The 16,211-nt window shown below is 36.7% G+C and overlaps 1 protein-coding gene across 2 annotated transcripts; it reads left to right on the top strand.

Annotated features, from left to right (window-relative positions):
• The first annotated feature begins 1,324 nt into the window (after nt 1-1,324).
• On the top strand, nt 1,325-15,194 carry ZNF330 (zinc finger protein 330). Of its 2 annotated transcripts, none has more exons than XM_023225997.2 (10): nt 1,325-1,548; nt 2,809-2,934; nt 4,855-4,874; nt 4,975-5,045; nt 7,130-7,209; nt 9,392-9,518; nt 9,992-10,096; nt 11,580-11,626; nt 12,662-12,779; nt 14,203-15,194. In XM_023225997.2, the coding sequence occupies exons 2-10, from the start codon at nt 2,815-2,817 to the stop codon at nt 14,475-14,477; spliced, it is 963 nt and encodes a 320-aa protein (XP_023081765.1). In that variant the 5' UTR covers nt 1,325-1,548; nt 2,809-2,814; the 3' UTR covers nt 14,478-15,194. The 2 variants fall into 2 exon arrangements, with proteins under 2 accessions (XP_023081765.1, XP_023081766.1); XM_023225998.1 differs by having other exon boundaries at nt 1,350-1,522; nt 14,203-15,191.
• The last annotated feature ends 1,017 nt before the right edge of the window (nt 15,195-16,211 follow it).

Genomic DNA, 16,211 nt, shown 5'->3' with positions numbered 1-16,211 from the left:
CTTTAACCCAAGGTCGCACTCTTCTCCTTTGGCAGCACTCATCCAATGACTAAATGTCATAGGTGTATAAAGGCCCAGCCCATTTCCCCTAACTCAAGACAACTCTGAAGGGATATCCCAGATTCAAAGATGAGGCCTTTACTGAGACTTCACTGCAGGTCAACTCTTCCCTCTGCTCAATCGTGCTTCCGTTTCTTCTGCAGATGTTGTTCCCCAAAGCATTCCCTAACATACTCATTATACTCTTCTCTGACTCAGAGTATGCTTCCTGGGGAAGCCAACCTAAAACAGTTGGTGTCAGGAGTGGTCCAAGATAGTAGGCTAAGATGGGAGTTATGATTTGAATCACAGGCCATGTGACTATCAATGAGGACCCCCTCGGGGTAGGTGTAGGACAGACAGACCTTGGCACAAGGTAACAGTGCAGTAGTTAAAACTTTCATCAGTAATGAACTGGGGTGGTATTCTAATGTAAGGTTTTATGAGAGTGGGTAAAATGTATCAGGCATTTGAGAACTATGACGGAAATAGTAATCTTAATGACAGTGGCATTGACTATTATTGCTAAGTAAAATTGATTCTTTGAAAATAGCAAAAAGCTGAGAGTGGTTAGCTGGCTATTAAAATCTAAGAGTAAATTCCAGAAGGCCTCTTTGGTAGCAAGTAAAGGGGCTTTTATCTCCTCCAGTGGGAGGGCACAAAAAGCAGAGGAATAGGCCCAGTACTAAATCATAAGTGCAGCAGAGCTCTAAAAGAGATTATGAAACCCAGCTTGGTCAGCTATTCAAAGGTCAAGGTGCTTGATCGGAAGGAGATTCTGATGCAGGGAGAGGATCATCAGGTTTCAGTTAAAAGCAGGCAGAGCACACATTAGAGGCAGAGAATGTGGGATGATTTGTTCACAAAGGAATGGAATCCAGAGGGCATAACAGAAATAAGAGACAGGGGAGGCTAGTGCTGAAGGTCATCAGGCAACTGAAGGCACAGCTTAGCGCAGTAACCAAGAAAAGGTGGGATGTGACACACGGCAGTTGAAAGGTTTCCAACAGAAGTAAGCATGAATTTGCTGTTTGAGTCAATTGATCCAGTACCAAATCTGTGAGTTCATTTCCCTCTTCCTTTTAGATTTCTCCTTTTTCTAAAAAAGTAAAACTGAGGGGGCCTTCCCCGGCTTTCCCTCCTTCTGCTTCCCTATTTTCCCTCGCATTCCCTGCCTTTTCCTATGATCCTCTGCTTAGGAATGGGGCATTGGCCCCCGCACGTGTGGGCGGGGAAGGGGCGGAGCGAACAGAAGTGGGCGGGCCCCTTCCTGTGACGTCAGCCGTAAGGACGCTGCTGTCGTAAAAGGACGTCCGGTCCGTCTCCTAGTGTCCGGAACCGGCTGTCAGCCTGCCTGGCTGTTAGTACCTTCTTTCCCGGAGTCCTGGTCCACGAGTTGGATTTACTGCTGTCGCGGGCGGGCCTCACGCCATTCCCTGTCCTTCGGCCCCCTGACTGTGTCCGGCCTCCCGGTGAAAGTGAGGTAGGTTTGCCCGGAGCGCGCACGAGGTAGGGTGTCCCTCGGGCGGGTGACAGTTGCGGGTCCCCAAGCCGCCTGGCGTCTCCGCCGCTTCTCCCCTGGATGCCCCTCCGCCCCACTGGGTTCTCCAGCTCCAGGCTGGACTCTTAAAGCCGCAGTGCCACGTGCCTATTTCCTCACTTGGTGACAGGCGCAGTGCCCTCAAGAAGTTGGAGTGTTACCGGAAAAGGGCTTGAACCCTTATAAGTCTGAGAAGAAGATTCACTCTTTTGATCGTCCAGAACAAACTGGAGGGGGAAAAAAAAAAGAGATTTAACTTTATCAGAGGATTCAAAGGATATCTCTGAGGACGCAGAAAGTTCATCCGCATGATCACCTCGTGATTATTTTCTGAGGTTCTTTGGCCAGGGCAGCACGCCCTCTAGATTTTGTCATTTTACATACTGGAATGGTGACTTAGTGGTCTGGGCGTTACGTTACCGAAGTAACCACCTATTAAATCTGGCTGTTTTTCAGTTGCTACCATACTGCTTACCACCTGTGTTTTTTTTTTTTTTTTTTTTTAATTGAGCATTTCAGTTCAGAAAACTTCAGTTTAGAAAAATCTTGTATTTCAACTAAATGATGAAAATTAAAGATACTCTTAAACATAAATTTGAACCCCGTTAAAATTACATGCTCACTGCATGTAGAGGGAAGAGCATTTGTTAAAGAGTCAAAGCAACTAATACCTTAAATGTCTTCGGAATGTTTTGACTTTGTAGTTAATAGTGTTATTTGTTGACAGATGTTTTGTTTACGTATTACATAGGAAAAATTAGACTTGTTTTACTTAAGATGTTGGCAGCGTCAGGTCATCTGAATATATAGCTCAAAAAGGTGATATAAACTGGGTAAATGATGCTCTTTTTAATTTTTTTTTTTTTTTTTTTTGCTGATGAGATACATGATTCATTTGTTTTAATGAGGTGCAGAATACTTTATTATTGGAGAAACTTTTTTCTTAGTGGGAAAAGAAAACCAGTTTGTCTTTTAGGGTAAATTTTTTTGACGTTTACATTTTTAGAATCGTAAGTGCTAATAAATGCCTTATTTCAAGGGTCACCCGCTTCATTTGGAATAATACGTGCTTAACATTTCATAAGGCTTAGACTGTGCTTAGTTATCAAAAGGATAGAGTTTAACATTTAACAAGAATAAGAATACTTTGTTATACTATTTCTTAGTTTATTAAAATAGTAAATGCAGTCAGTCAATTACATCTTTTCTGTTCTCTTGTGTCAAAATAGGGGAAAATGCCTAAAAAAAAGACTGGTGCAAGGAAGAAGGCTGAGAACCGCCGAGAACGTGAAAAACAACTAAGAGCATCAAGAAGCACTATAGATTTGGCCAAACATCCATGTAATGCTTCAATGGTATCAGCTTTTTTTCATATCAGTTGATAGTTGAAAAAACCATATACTATTTTATCTGAAGTACACCTGAATAAAGTTTTAGTGAAGACAGTGTTTTTGCATATATTTTGTTACTGAATTTAGTATCTCTGGCTCGTCCGTTGATTTCAGTGAGTAGCAGTGATTCTTACTGGATTTTATATTATTTATAAAACCTAGCATATTACGTCACATACTGTTGGTGATAAAGGTAGATATTGGACAAGAATAGATAATAGAAACTTTCATTTTCCAGTTTCTTTAATGCCTTAATTTGTCTTATTAGTTGAGTTTTCATCATATTTTCTTAGCAATTCTTTCCTTTCTCTTTTCTGAACTTCCTACTTAACGTCTGTTGGCTTCCTGTTCTATTACCTTATCTGCCTGTGCTAAGTGGGTTAGTCCTGATAATTTCTGGGCTGCTTTGAATGGTTGCTGCTTTTGAAATATGCTTTTTGAAATGCGTGAAAAAGCAAACAATTATATCATCATTTCCTCTTTGCTTTCATTGACTGTAGAGTTATTCCAGTTCTCCCTATTTCTACTCCTTTCTTTGTTTTTCTTTTCCCACTGTTTCTTTTTTTTCCCTCTTCCTTTTGTTTTGTCAAGCATATATGAATTGTTTAATGTAGCTTAATTTAGCGAACGTTTATTGTGCATCTACTCTGTGCCAGGTGTTATTTCAGACACTGTGGATGGTGATACATAGATGAATTACGTGGTCCCTATTTCCAGAAGTTTATAGCTCATTTATGTTGTATATTATGATTTGTTTGTTTATAAATGACAGAAATCTAACTTAAATTAACCTTAGGGAAAAATAGTTTATTGAATAGATAATGGAATAACTCATATTGCTGGGAAGGGGAAGGATATACCTGGTTCTCAGGGACAATCGGAACCTGGAACAACTTGTAGTTCTATCTTTTGCTTTTGTTTCTTCTTCCTTATTCCATTTTTTCATGTTGTTTTACTCCATTTGTTTGGTTTCATAGTTGCAGGTAGCTTGCATGTCTCACATCACATATTGTTCCTCAGAGAAGGAAAGAACTCTGAAAGGCTGGACTTGACTGTCCCAGTGCCTGTCCCAGGACTAACATTTATTGGGGTTGGTTGGGAGAGGCCAGATTACATAGCACAGATGTGACAGTGAGGCTCTCTTCTGTATGTAAGAGTCCTTTCCAGAGAAGAGTGTTGTTAGGCAGACAAAACAATAAATGACTGGCATGCCTAAATATATATAATGACAGCTAGATTTTGGAAGTGCTTCAATAAAGGTACAATGTACTTATTAGGACTCAGAGGTGATAAAGTTGACTATGTGTGGAAGGGGTACAGTTCACAGAGGAGGTGGGATTTTCACCAGAACTTTCAACAGGTAGTAGGCACTTTTCAGGGAAAAATATTAGAGTAAGTAAAGACATGGAGAAGACAGAATATAAGACATATTAGGGGAATGGCTGACCATTAGTGACTTGAGTCTAAAAAGAGTAGGCCAACAAGGTTTGGAAAGTGGTTAAGGGCCAGATTGTGGAGAGCTTTTAAAACCATGTTTAGGACTCTGGATTTTCTGTGAACTTTATTATTTTGTATTCTCTCCTGTTTCTTATGTTTATTCTGTGGTATTTTATTCCTTACAAACAACTGAAAAATAAACTACCAATGTATTTAGCCTCCTTCGTGATAATGCCACTTCTTCCTCTGGAATCTACCCAGACTCTGTCTCTCTTGCATACCTTTGTTATTTAAGCATGGGTAGATGCTTGTATACGTGGGTGGAGTTGGAGCTTTAGTGCAGTGTCACTTAAATTTTAACCTGAAAAGCAGGTTATTCTTTGTAATACAAGTAAATTTACAGTTTTCAGTCTCCAGAAAAATTAATGTGATATTTTTATGTTACAGGAATGTGACAAGTGTCAGAGGTAAATTTTATTTCTTTTTCTATCTACCTTTAATAAAATTGTTCCTCTGACCTTTTATTTGACATTGATCATATTTTAAAATTTTATTTTACATGACAAGGCGGCAGAAGAATAGAGCATTTTGCTACTTTTGTAATTCTGTACAGAAGTTACCAATTTGTGCACAGTGTGGTAAGTAAGTAATAACTAAGGACCTATGCTTTTTATCAACTGGTAGTTCATCAATTTGAACTTGGGTGGGTTTGTTGCTATTGGTTACAGTGCTTACAATTGGTTATAATGTTATGCCTTACCATTAACAAAATAACAAAATGTGTTATGTTGCCTACCAAAAAACTATCAAGTCTTGATTTTGTCTCTTTGATGTAATGCTGGAAAATAATTAAGGTACAATTTAGATATAGGTTACCAATAAGTTTTTTTAAACAATAAAAGATCAGATTTTAGACATAACATTTGGTGATCCTGAACTTTTAGTTGTACTACCTTAGTCTTGTCAGTATCTATTTGTTTACTTATCTACATTTTGATTCCTGCTGATATTACCTGCAGTGTGTTAGACCATTGGGAATAATTTTATTCCACATTTACCTGGTACTTATTTTGTGATCAGTAGTTTTTGAGTTTGATGCTTACCATATGATTCATGAGTTTACTCACATGTATTCCGAAGTTATTGAAATCAAGTTCCTAAGTCATGTGCCCAATTCTTAAGTATAGGTGGAGACTTGTACCCTGAAATGATTATTCAAAATAAAACTCAATGTTAGCAAGATGGGTATTTCCCAAATAGTCTTCCACAGACTACCTGAAATATTAATGGATATTTCTTGAAAAGTGTATATGGATATAAATATTGCATGCATCCTCCTCTCATTCTCATCTGGGAGATTTCTATTATATATTTATATGTTAGAAGTTCTGAAGACTTGTAATAAAGAAACCGTTAATTTTATTACTCTAGATTTACATCCCTCCCCAACTTTTGATGAACAAGTATCACTTTTATTTATGAGATGATAATTTCAGGTAGAACAATTTGGGATATGCCTCATTTAAATGTGTTTATATATAATAATATTCCAGAAAGTTAGTAATGTTTAGGGCTATATCCCTGAATATTTCTAGTGTAGTTCTAGATTTCAAAGAAGATACCTTTTCAATTCTACAATTAATGAAAAAGAGAAAACTGGCCTATATGGAACACTCATGGTAGTTTTTATAGCCTTGTTTCACAAAACGTAATGAATGTAGAGTGAGAAAATAGATTTTGTGGAAGATTAAGAGGTAAGTTCTTGCTAGGACTTACCCATATTTTCAGTGTCTTTGGGCTTAAATTTTGTAGTGCTGTTAGATGGATGCATTTCTCATTTCCTGACTCTTAGTGCTGGACCTGGAACAGTTGGGTAGCTGCTGCCTCTCATTTCCGGTTACCCTTCCCATTTCCTATTGTCTAACTTTGTTCCTTAGGAAATCAAGATAGTGGAAAATGGTTTCTTTTGTGTTCCATTTTGTGGAGTCTCAGATGGATGATTAATGTCATCATTAATTCTCACGTAATATCTGATAAGCAAATTTCCTGATAGTGTTTCGGGTTGGTAATTTAATTTGCTTCTAGATCAGAGGTTTAGTGGTTGTGTGGTGATTTGATTTGTAGCTGTATCACTGTATCGTTTATTGTGCTTATTTGGGCACTATTTCAAAATTTTGCTGGGAAAATGTTTAACTGGGGGCTTTCTTGTAAATTTTTATGTTTGGATAAAATTACATTAACTCGATAAGTTACATAATCATTTGGTTTGGTTTGAGGTGTTCTGTGGAAAGAAATGATAACTTCAAACCACAATTTTTATTGTGAATTATAAAATGTAAAATTTATTATAAAAAGCATTCCTTTAAAAATATTTTGAATAATCTGAAGATTCATATGTTTTTAAACTGTTAAAGTGATCATTAGATTACAAAGCATAACCTGTGATTTCTAATTTAGTAAAAACAAATTAGCACATATATTGTTGCATAGTTCATTTTACAGATTTATTAGTAAATTTGAAATCTGAAAAGTCTGATTCGAGTAATGAAGTCTCAGTTACATCCATTTTCTCTTTTTAGTTATGTAAGCAGTAAATACTGATTCAGTTTCATTAGTTTTTAAATTATTTCCTCAGGAACTTGGGCTGGATAAAAGAGGAGTTCGTGAGTACTTGTATGTATTCCTTTGCAAGACTAACAGGGCAAATGTTTTTCTTCATTAGGGAAAACAAAGTGCATGATGAAGTCTTCAGACTGTGTCATAAAGCATGCTGGTGTATACAGTACTGGCCTTGCAATGGTGGTAAGCTTCTTATTATCTCTTAGACTAGTACGTTTTCAAGGATAAGAAAAAGTCATTCTGATCAATGGTTATTTTTTTCTAAGTATCACTGCTTTGTCCCTTGTTTCAATCAATTTGTAGTTATCTGGATTATCAGTGGCATGCTTTTGGTATGATTTTCCCTTAGTACCCACTTGTTTCTAGCTGCTTCTTTCTTTCTTATTAGAAAACATACAAGGCATGGAAACTTTTCATGCTGATCTAAACAGAATTTCATTTATCAGTGGTACCTTTCTAATATCTCTTAACCAGACTTCACAAAACAGTATTTAGTGTACTGAAAGCCCTGCTTAACCACTGTTTAAGCCTTTGCTTAAATAAGCAACCTAGTTCTAAAGGAACTTAGGATAATAGTGTTCTTTAAAACTTTACATTTCAAAAAAGTGTATATATTTAACATAACTCTTCATTACATACAGGATTTTTTTTAAAGTAAATTCAGCTTTTTGAATAATAAAAACAATTAGATTATGTGATGTATTTTGCTCTTTTTACTAACACATATTTTCCTTTTAAATATGAGGTAACCAGTTTTACTGTATTGTTGTATAATTTTATGTTCAAATAAAATTTTGTTCAAATTGTAGTCCATGAAGAAAATGATACTATATTTATGTCAAATGGAATATTTATGGTAAATTTCCAAGAGCATGTAAACTTCTATTATGAGGCAGACCTATGATATATTTCATATGTGCATATATTATAGAAGCAAGGAGTGAGAATTATCTTGTGAATTGCTATTTATTTTAAATATAGGATTTTCAATGTTATCTTTATTCAAAAACCCTTTCAGTCTTCCTTGGTAACTTAAGTTCAGTCAAATTTGTTTTTTAAAATCACCGTGTGTTTTGAATGTGAGTAATTTCTTCTTAAAGAAAACATTTAAGTAGAGTCATACATGATTAGTTGTAAATTCTAGAAAAGTGATTTTCTGGATATCTTATCTTCGCCTCCTCAGATTCCCCCTGAGAACAGCAGGAGAATAAGATCTGGGTGTTTATTGCTTCATCTCACTCCCTACCAGGTTATCCTGGTTTGGTTTTGTCTTTTCTCTAAGGAACACAGTTCCTCTCTATATGGTCAGGTAGTCCTCTCCTGTTTGTCCTGTCCTAAGTCCTTCCCTATCCTCTGTAAATTATCTCTTTTTAAACTCTTCTGGATTACCTAGTTTGAGAGTACCATCTCTTTTTTGCAAGAACTCTGGCTGATCCAAGAGAGATAGTTGATGATTTGCTAGCTATACTGATAACCCATTTTTGCAAGTCAAAAAATATTCTTCCTATTTGTTGTTTACTACATGTGTTTCAGAGTCTTGAATAATAGAATACTGAATTGAGATTCTGAAATCCTGGTTTTAAGTCTCACCTCACCTGTGATCCAACTCTGGGACTTGGATTTATTCTTGGGCCCCATGCTTTTCCTTTATAAAGGAAAGATTGTCTGATCCTACTCTCTTAAGATTCTAGCTTTTAATATTCAGTAGGTGTCAATGTTTTATTGAAACACATATTGTTATTGTCTTTTCTTGATATAGAATTGGAGAATCTTACCCTGTATTTTAGTTCCATGTATTTTACTTTAAAGTTTTTCCACAAAGAAGTGTAATTATTATTAAAACATAAGTTTCCATAAGAGAAAAAAAAGCTGGCGGAAGTTTCATATTTCTCAGTAATTCTAGAAAAGCTATGCAATTATTTTATAAGTTATATAGATAAGAAGGTGTTTTAAAAATCAGAAATGGTAGTATTTAAAAATTCAATTTAGTTACAGGAATTATTATAGACAAGAAAGCTTAAACTGTTGTCTCCTCCAAAGTCCATTTGAATTAAATTCATTTTGAGGAAAACACTTCCAACTCTGACTTAATTAAATAATATTAGGGTAAGTGTACAGTTTACCTTTTTTTCTTTTGATACATAACTGAGTTTTGTATATTGTGGGTAGCTGTTAATAAGTTTTTCAGAGAACCCTTTTTAATTTTGGCTTAGAGTGAGTAGTAAAATTTTTAAATGAAGCTACCTACTATCATTGAGGGTTGATAAATCGCTAAATGTATACAGTTTTTATGGTTGCCATGGTTAAGCAATGGTTGCGGGTGTTCAGGTGATAATGATTATGTATTCTTGTTCCTTGGTTACAGGGTGCAATATGTGACTTCTGTGAAGCTTGGGTTTGCCATGGTAGGAAATGTCTCAGTACACATGCCTGTGCCTGCCCTCTTACCGATGCTGAGTGTGTTGAATGTGAACGAGGCGTATGGGACCATGGTGAGTCATTGGACACAAGTAATGAGCTTTGTTATAGGTAAAGGTTGACTTGGAAACAGTTTGCATGCCGTTTTTGAGATTTTTTTCAGGATACTGTCAATCCTAACTACTGGTACTGTTTAGATTATCAGCGTAGTTAGAGAAGGGATCTATACTATCAGTTATTGTCAATGCTAATATTGTTTACCCAAACGTGGAGGGGAGTTGGGGTGGAGCAGGTAGTCTCTTTTAGCATTGTGAGTGTTATATGAGTAGCTAGTGGATAGTAAGAGCCCCCTTTTTTCAGTTTCAGTTTAGTTTCAAGGACTTCCAACAGTTTTCATTTTAGCTTTTATCAGAATAAAAATGGCTGAACAATTTTGGTGTACCTCCAAAGTAACTTGCCATCTCTTCTAAGCAGTTTTGTAGATAGGAGTTTTTCTTAATTAAAGTTTATCTTATTTACATTTGTGTTTTTTTTTTTAATCCAATAGGAGGCAGAATATTCAGTTGTTCTTTTTGCCATAACTTTCTCTGTGAAGATGATCAATTTGAGCATCAAGCCAGCTGCCAGGTTTTAGAGGCAGAAACATTTAAATGTAAGTTTTTAAATATTAGATGTTCTTTATACCCAAGATTCTGAATAGTGTAAGTATTAATCTTAATGAAAAAGGAATCAAGTTTTTTTATACTGCTTCTTACAAACTGTAATTTAACTCAATCTTTATTTTCTGTTTCTAGAAAACACTCAGAACAGTCAGAATATAGTTGTAAATTTTTCAGCAGGGATGCCAGTGGTATATTGATTGGGCCAGTTCTTCATTTTGTAGGCTTGGTTTGATTAGGCATTGCAGGACTTACACCTTTCCTGGTTCAGACTACCACATGTCACTTTTACCTTCAAATTATTGTAAAAACCAAACCTCAACCTTCTTCCTTCCCATTTCCAAATGCCCAGGAAGAGATACCACCCTGTTTGTTTCTGCTAGTTGGTTCCAGTGATTCTTAGACAGGACTGTGTATCAAAAATGCCTGTGGAGGTTTTAAAAATAATGTGGATGCCCAGGTCTCATCCCTGGAGATTCTATCTTTTAAGTCTGTGGTGGGTGCCAGGCACCTGTATTTAACCTGTACACAAAATTCTCATGTATTTTCCAGTTGAGAGCCAGCATTACTGACTGGGATAATAGTATCAACTTTACAGATAGTTTCTTTCTTGGAAGGTTCGTTGAAATGAGACTCCATATAAAACAATAGTATGTAGTACTTGGCATTTAAAAAGCCCTTTTTAAATAGTAGTTACTTTCTAAGAAAAAGACTGAAATTCCCCAGGTATTCTCTTCCTTTAATTTGGTTCTTGCCGGGCGCGGTGGCTCAAGCCTGTAATCCCAGCACTTTGGGAGGCCGAGACGGGCGGATCACGAGGTCAGGAGTTCGAGACCATCCTGGCTAACACGGTGAAACCCCGTCTCTACTAAAAAATACAAAAAAGCTAGCCGGGCGAGGTGGCTGGCGCCTGTAGTCCCAGCTACTCGGGAGGCTGAGGCAGGAGAATGGCGTAAACCCGGGAGGGGGAGCTTGCAGTGTGCGGAGATCCGGCCACTGCACTCCAGCAGGAGGGACAGAGCGAGACGCCGTCTCAAAAAAAAAAACAAAAAAAAATTTGGTTCTTGTTCTGGTATGAAATCCTAATTCTTATACTTATTTATAAATTTAAAGTAGATAAGTCATCTCTGTGATATACATACAACATATATACTACACACACACAATATATGTGTATGCATGTGTATATAATTCTTGCAATATTTATATATAAAATTCTCAAAGATTAAGAGAGCATCTTGAAGTATATATCATTTTTGAGCCTTTTTTAGCCTTTTGCAGGATGTGTAATAATAAATTTAATTACTTTATTTGCAGCATAGGAGCTTTGTGTGTTTTATAACATTCGAACCCAAAAGACAGGCAGCTGTCTATAAGGCCGTATTTCCATTGCAAGCTTTTAGTGATTTGATAAAAGATGAAGGAAAATTCTAAGAACCAAATAACGGGATTTTAAGATTAATCTCTTTCCCACAGGTGTTTCATGCAATCGGCTTGGTCAGCACTCATGTCTCCGTTGTAAGGTATACCTATGCATTTTTTCTTTTTAGATTTTGTTTTTAATCTCTATACCCCTCCACCAGTCCTTGGATTATATGTAGCTATAATTAATTTATAAAAGACCTTAAAATTATATAGTTTAATTCTTTTATTTTTGAGATTATGGAATTGAAGTTGAGAAGGCTTACATGACTTTCCAGTGGTCATCTAGTCACCTTGTAGTAGAGTTGCGACTAGTGCACATTTCTCTGGAATCCTGGCTCTGTGTTTTTAATGGAGAACATTCTGACCGAGGTGATGAAAGTCTATTTTAATTAATGTCAAAATGTACCTGCTTAGAAGAGTTTGGGTAAAGATTTCCAAATTTTTCTGTGTCCTTAGGCCTAGTCTCTAGCATTTGTTCATCAAAGATTACTAAACAGATGTAGCCAATGCCCTTCCTCTCAGAAGCATTTCTCTAGTTCTTATATTTCTAACCCTATGTCTTATTTATCTGTTCTAGTTTTACCAAATGGCATTCAGGCGTTGTCTATGTTGTTTTCTTTGTCTGGAATACTTTTCCATCTTTGCTTACCCTATTGCCCTTCCATTCTTCATGTCGCGATTAAGACTTCATGTCTCTAAGATACCTTTCCCAAACCCCATGTCTGCTTTAGTGCTCTTCCCTCTGCACTTCCCCTTCAGTGCTTAGTGTCTTGTAATTGCTCTTTCACTGTCTCCATCCCCAGTTAGACCATACACTGTGTGAGAGTAAATAGCTATTCACCATTATTTGATTTCATCAGGGGCCTTATGGATACTGAAATATTTTTGAACGGCTAAATGTACTTACATGTCACACTCAATATAGTTAGTCTGCCTTTTGTTAGATCATCGTTTAGAAGAGCCCTGACAAAAATCATTTCTGTTAAAAAAATGAAATGAAAAGTGTGACTGATCCCAACAAAATTCTTAATCTCACTGTCTTAACAAAGCTATATCTTTAAAGCAATGAATACTGTCTTTTTTGTATATGTTTACATTTTTATTTATTTACTTATTTTGCTTCTCCTATGTAGGCTTGTTTCTGTGATGATCATACAAGGAGCAAAGTGTTTAAGCAAGAAAAAGGAAAACAGCCTCCTTGTCCTAAATGTGGGCATGAAACTCAGGAGACTAAGGACCTTAGCATGTCAAGTAAGGCCCTTAAGATACTAAGGAAGTGATTTTTGCTTTCATACTTAGACAAAGTTTATCTTTTTCTTTTGGTCTGTTTTTCTTATTGCCCCTTCTTATTTGAAAAGATGAATGTGTTCTTTTAAGCAAGTGAAATTTTACAGCTTAGGAAAATATGTCGGTAAAGTTTTTCAGTTTTACTTAAATATACCAATATTCATTTTGATATTTGGTATTTGCCTTAGTTAATGACAGCAAATACTGAAATTTAAGATAAAGAGTGATTTTTAAATTTTTGTTGAAGCTTCCTTGTTAAATAGTTGAGTAGCTATAATTCCTTAATATTAAAGTGGTGGTAATCTTAAGTCAAATTTAAGGAAGTCAAATTTACTTAGAAGTCAAATTTACTCTGAAGCTTTCTTAGGCATGTGGTATTTGAGCACCTATGTTTATTTATGTAATAGCACTGCTATAGGAAATTATTTTATGGTTTTTATGTAACTTTTTTTGTGAAGTAATAACACTACTATAAGCATGCTTATAGTAATGTAGCTCCCAATTTTGTTAAAGAGAAATTTGACTCTTAACCAGACATATCAGAATGGAAGCATAATTCTAAGTGACTGCCTTGTTTAATCATAGATGTAGTTGCACAGTGAGGTGAGACTGATGATTTTGCTGATCTTCCGCACTAAACTTTGTGTCACTACTAAGGCAGAAGAAATGACAGGCTTTGTTTTTCAGGGCATCTACATTGTAAAATAGCTGTTTTAAGAAAAATGTACTGATATGAAATCAACTGTATTCTGTATTCTGTGATTTATGTGATTTGAAAATAAACTGTCAGTGACCAAACAGAAGGTGTTTTAGTTTTAAACATGCCTCATTACCTTTGGAGTGGTCTGTTGGTCTAATTTGTTTTCTAGATTTAATGAAATGACACTGTAATTTTTATTTTTTATTTTTTATTTTTTTGAGACAGAGTCTCGCCCTGTCGCCCAGGCTGGAGTGCAGTGGCGTGATCTCGGCTCACTACAAGCTCCGCCTCCCGGGTTTACGCCATTCTCCTGCCTCAGCCTCCCGAGTAGCTGGGACTACAGGCGCCCGCCATCTCGCCCGGCTAGTTTTTTGTATTTTTAGTAGAGACGAGGTTTCACCATGTAGACCAGGATGGTCTCGATCTCCTGACCTCGTGATCCACCCATCTCGGCCTCCCAAAGTGCTGGGATTACAGGCTTGAGCCACCGCGCCGGCCTGTGGCTGGTGTGTATATAGACTTTTTATGGTGTGTATATAGACTCAGGTGAAAAAATTAGGAAAATATGACCTATTTTTTCATTTGGGATTAAAGCAGCCAATGAAATTCATGAAATTTTATAGAGGAAGATGAGAATGTAGAGAACTGGAACTAACCAAATGCCTTGTACATGTCTGTCTTCTATAGCACGCTCCCTGAAATTTGGCAGGCAGACTGGAGCTGAAGAGGGAGATGGAGCTTCTGGGTATGATGCCTACTGGAAGAACCTTTCATCTGATAAGTATGGTGATACCAGCTACCACGATGAGGAGGAGGATGAGTATGAAGCAGAGGATGATGAAGAGGAAGAAGAGGAAGGCAGAAAGGATTCAGACACTGAGTCATCAGATTTGTTTACTAATTTGAATTTAGGAAGGACCTATGCTAGTGGCTATGCTCACTATGAGGAACAAGAGAACTAGGGGAGCTGCTTGTCCTCTAGTGGCCGTGTGTGAGAGGAGCAGGAGTGGGTGAATGTGCTTGATGAATTGTGGGTGGATGTTCAAAAGTACCTTAGCCACTTAGCCTTGTGCAGAAGGCTAGTTACACTTAATGGGCCAAGCGATAGGATGTAGCGTTTTTATAGAACTGATAATCAGGCTTACGGCATAAGAAAAATGAATTTCAAATGTAAGATGTTTATTGATCGAACCAATTGAAGTTTCATGGATTGGATTGTTACTGATTTAAGTAAAGTAGTATGTTTTGCCAATTAGATACATATATACAGGATAAAGGAATAGGATGGTAATATATTTGTTTGAAATTAAATTACTGTTTTTATTAAAAAATACTGCTTCATTCATTTGTCTGATTTTGTAAAATGTAATGAGTAAAATGAATTACTGTATTTTTCCTTTTATGTCCACAGAATGAAAGTCATATGTTGTTACATTCTAAATTTTCATTAAATATTCAGGTCACCTTGAGTTGTCATGATACGTGTGTTTTAGTATTTGACCTATTCTCTTTCTTCACAATGTATATCCTCAGTGGTACCTATTATTAATGCCTTAAATGTAGTGATAAGGTGACTAGTTAGCCATTTTTCAGAGATGCAGTATCAGAAATAGTATTATTACAGAAGCTTTACCCAGGACATTTTATTTCTCTTTGAATAAACCTGTTATTTCACTTAAGTACTTTTGATATTATATTTAATTTTTTGTTCTGTATTTTCAGTTTGTTTTGGAAAGCATTGCAATGTTTTTACAAACTGCTTCAGGTTTTACACATACGGAAATAGGTAGTAGAGACTGTGTGGTATACACTTACGATAAGCAGCCCAGACCCCATCACTGATGATAGGTGGAGGACAGTCCTGTCACAAGTCCCAGTTGTTACAACTTACACTGGCAGTTAATAGGGATTGGGTAGTTGGAAAGACAATATCTGATTGCCTGACATTTTAGATGTATGGAGAAAATTGTAGCTATGAGGATAATGGTTGGATGGCCATTGTCAAGCCATTTTTGTTCTATAGGGGCATACTTAACAGCCAAGGACAATAACAGGTGATGGAAAGCCAGGTGTCAAAGTTAGAGGGCTTCTGGTGGCATATGAAAAAGTGTTTCATCTTTTGCAGTAGGACAGCTTGAAAAAACTGAGGACCAAGCCCAAGACTTAATAGTTTCAAAGGATAAACTTCAAAGACAGTTGCCAGCCAAGGTAAGTCTATTATGCCAACATTGGCAAACTGCTTGGGAAAACCTGTGACCCTGACAAATTAGATGAAGACATCTGAATCGATGGTGCTGGAGATTTTTACTCCCCAGACTCCTGAATTTCTGAGCTTTCAGTCATAGCACACCCCTCCATGTTAAGGGCAAGCACTCCCCGCTTCATTCTCAGGCTGGATGACAATGCAGAGACTTCTTTCCTCAGGAAACATGCTCCCTTCAAGACTTGTCCTGTCTCCAGGCCATTATAGTTAGTATCTCCAGGCCTAAAATTAGGGTTAAGTGATGATAAAGTTAAGCAAAACTCAGTTGAAGTGCTGAAAATGAAGTGAGGGGAAACAGACTATACCCCAAAGGAACTGCAAGAATTAGGAAGAGTTGGAGGGATATGCTTGAGGTTGGAATCCGTGCTTAAGAGGATCAAAACATAAAATTAGGGAGGAGTTTGATGGCAGCCCCTACACTGGATCTTTGGAT

This window comes from Piliocolobus tephrosceles, chromosome 3 (genome assembly GCF_002776525.5).
Source record: "Piliocolobus tephrosceles isolate RC106 chromosome 3, ASM277652v3, whole genome shotgun sequence".
Lineage (NCBI taxonomy): Eukaryota > Metazoa > Chordata > Mammalia > Primates > Cercopithecidae > Piliocolobus > Piliocolobus tephrosceles.
Note: the sequence above shows the minus strand (reverse complement) of the source record. Positions and strands in the feature narration are given on the sequence as shown.

Coding starts and splice junctions, on each gene's coding strand:
- ZNF330 (XM_023225997.2), top strand. CDS start 2,815: ATGCCTAAAAAAAAGACTGGTGCAAGGAAGAAGGCTGAGAACCGCCGA. Junction 5,046..7,129: donor ACCAATTTGTGCACAGTGTG/GTAAGTAAGTAA, acceptor TTTCTTCATTAG/GGAAAACAAAGTGCATGATG. Junction 10,097..11,579: donor AGAGGCAGAAACATTTAAAT/GTAAGTTTTTAA, acceptor TCTTTCCCACAG/GTGTTTCATGCAATCGGCTT.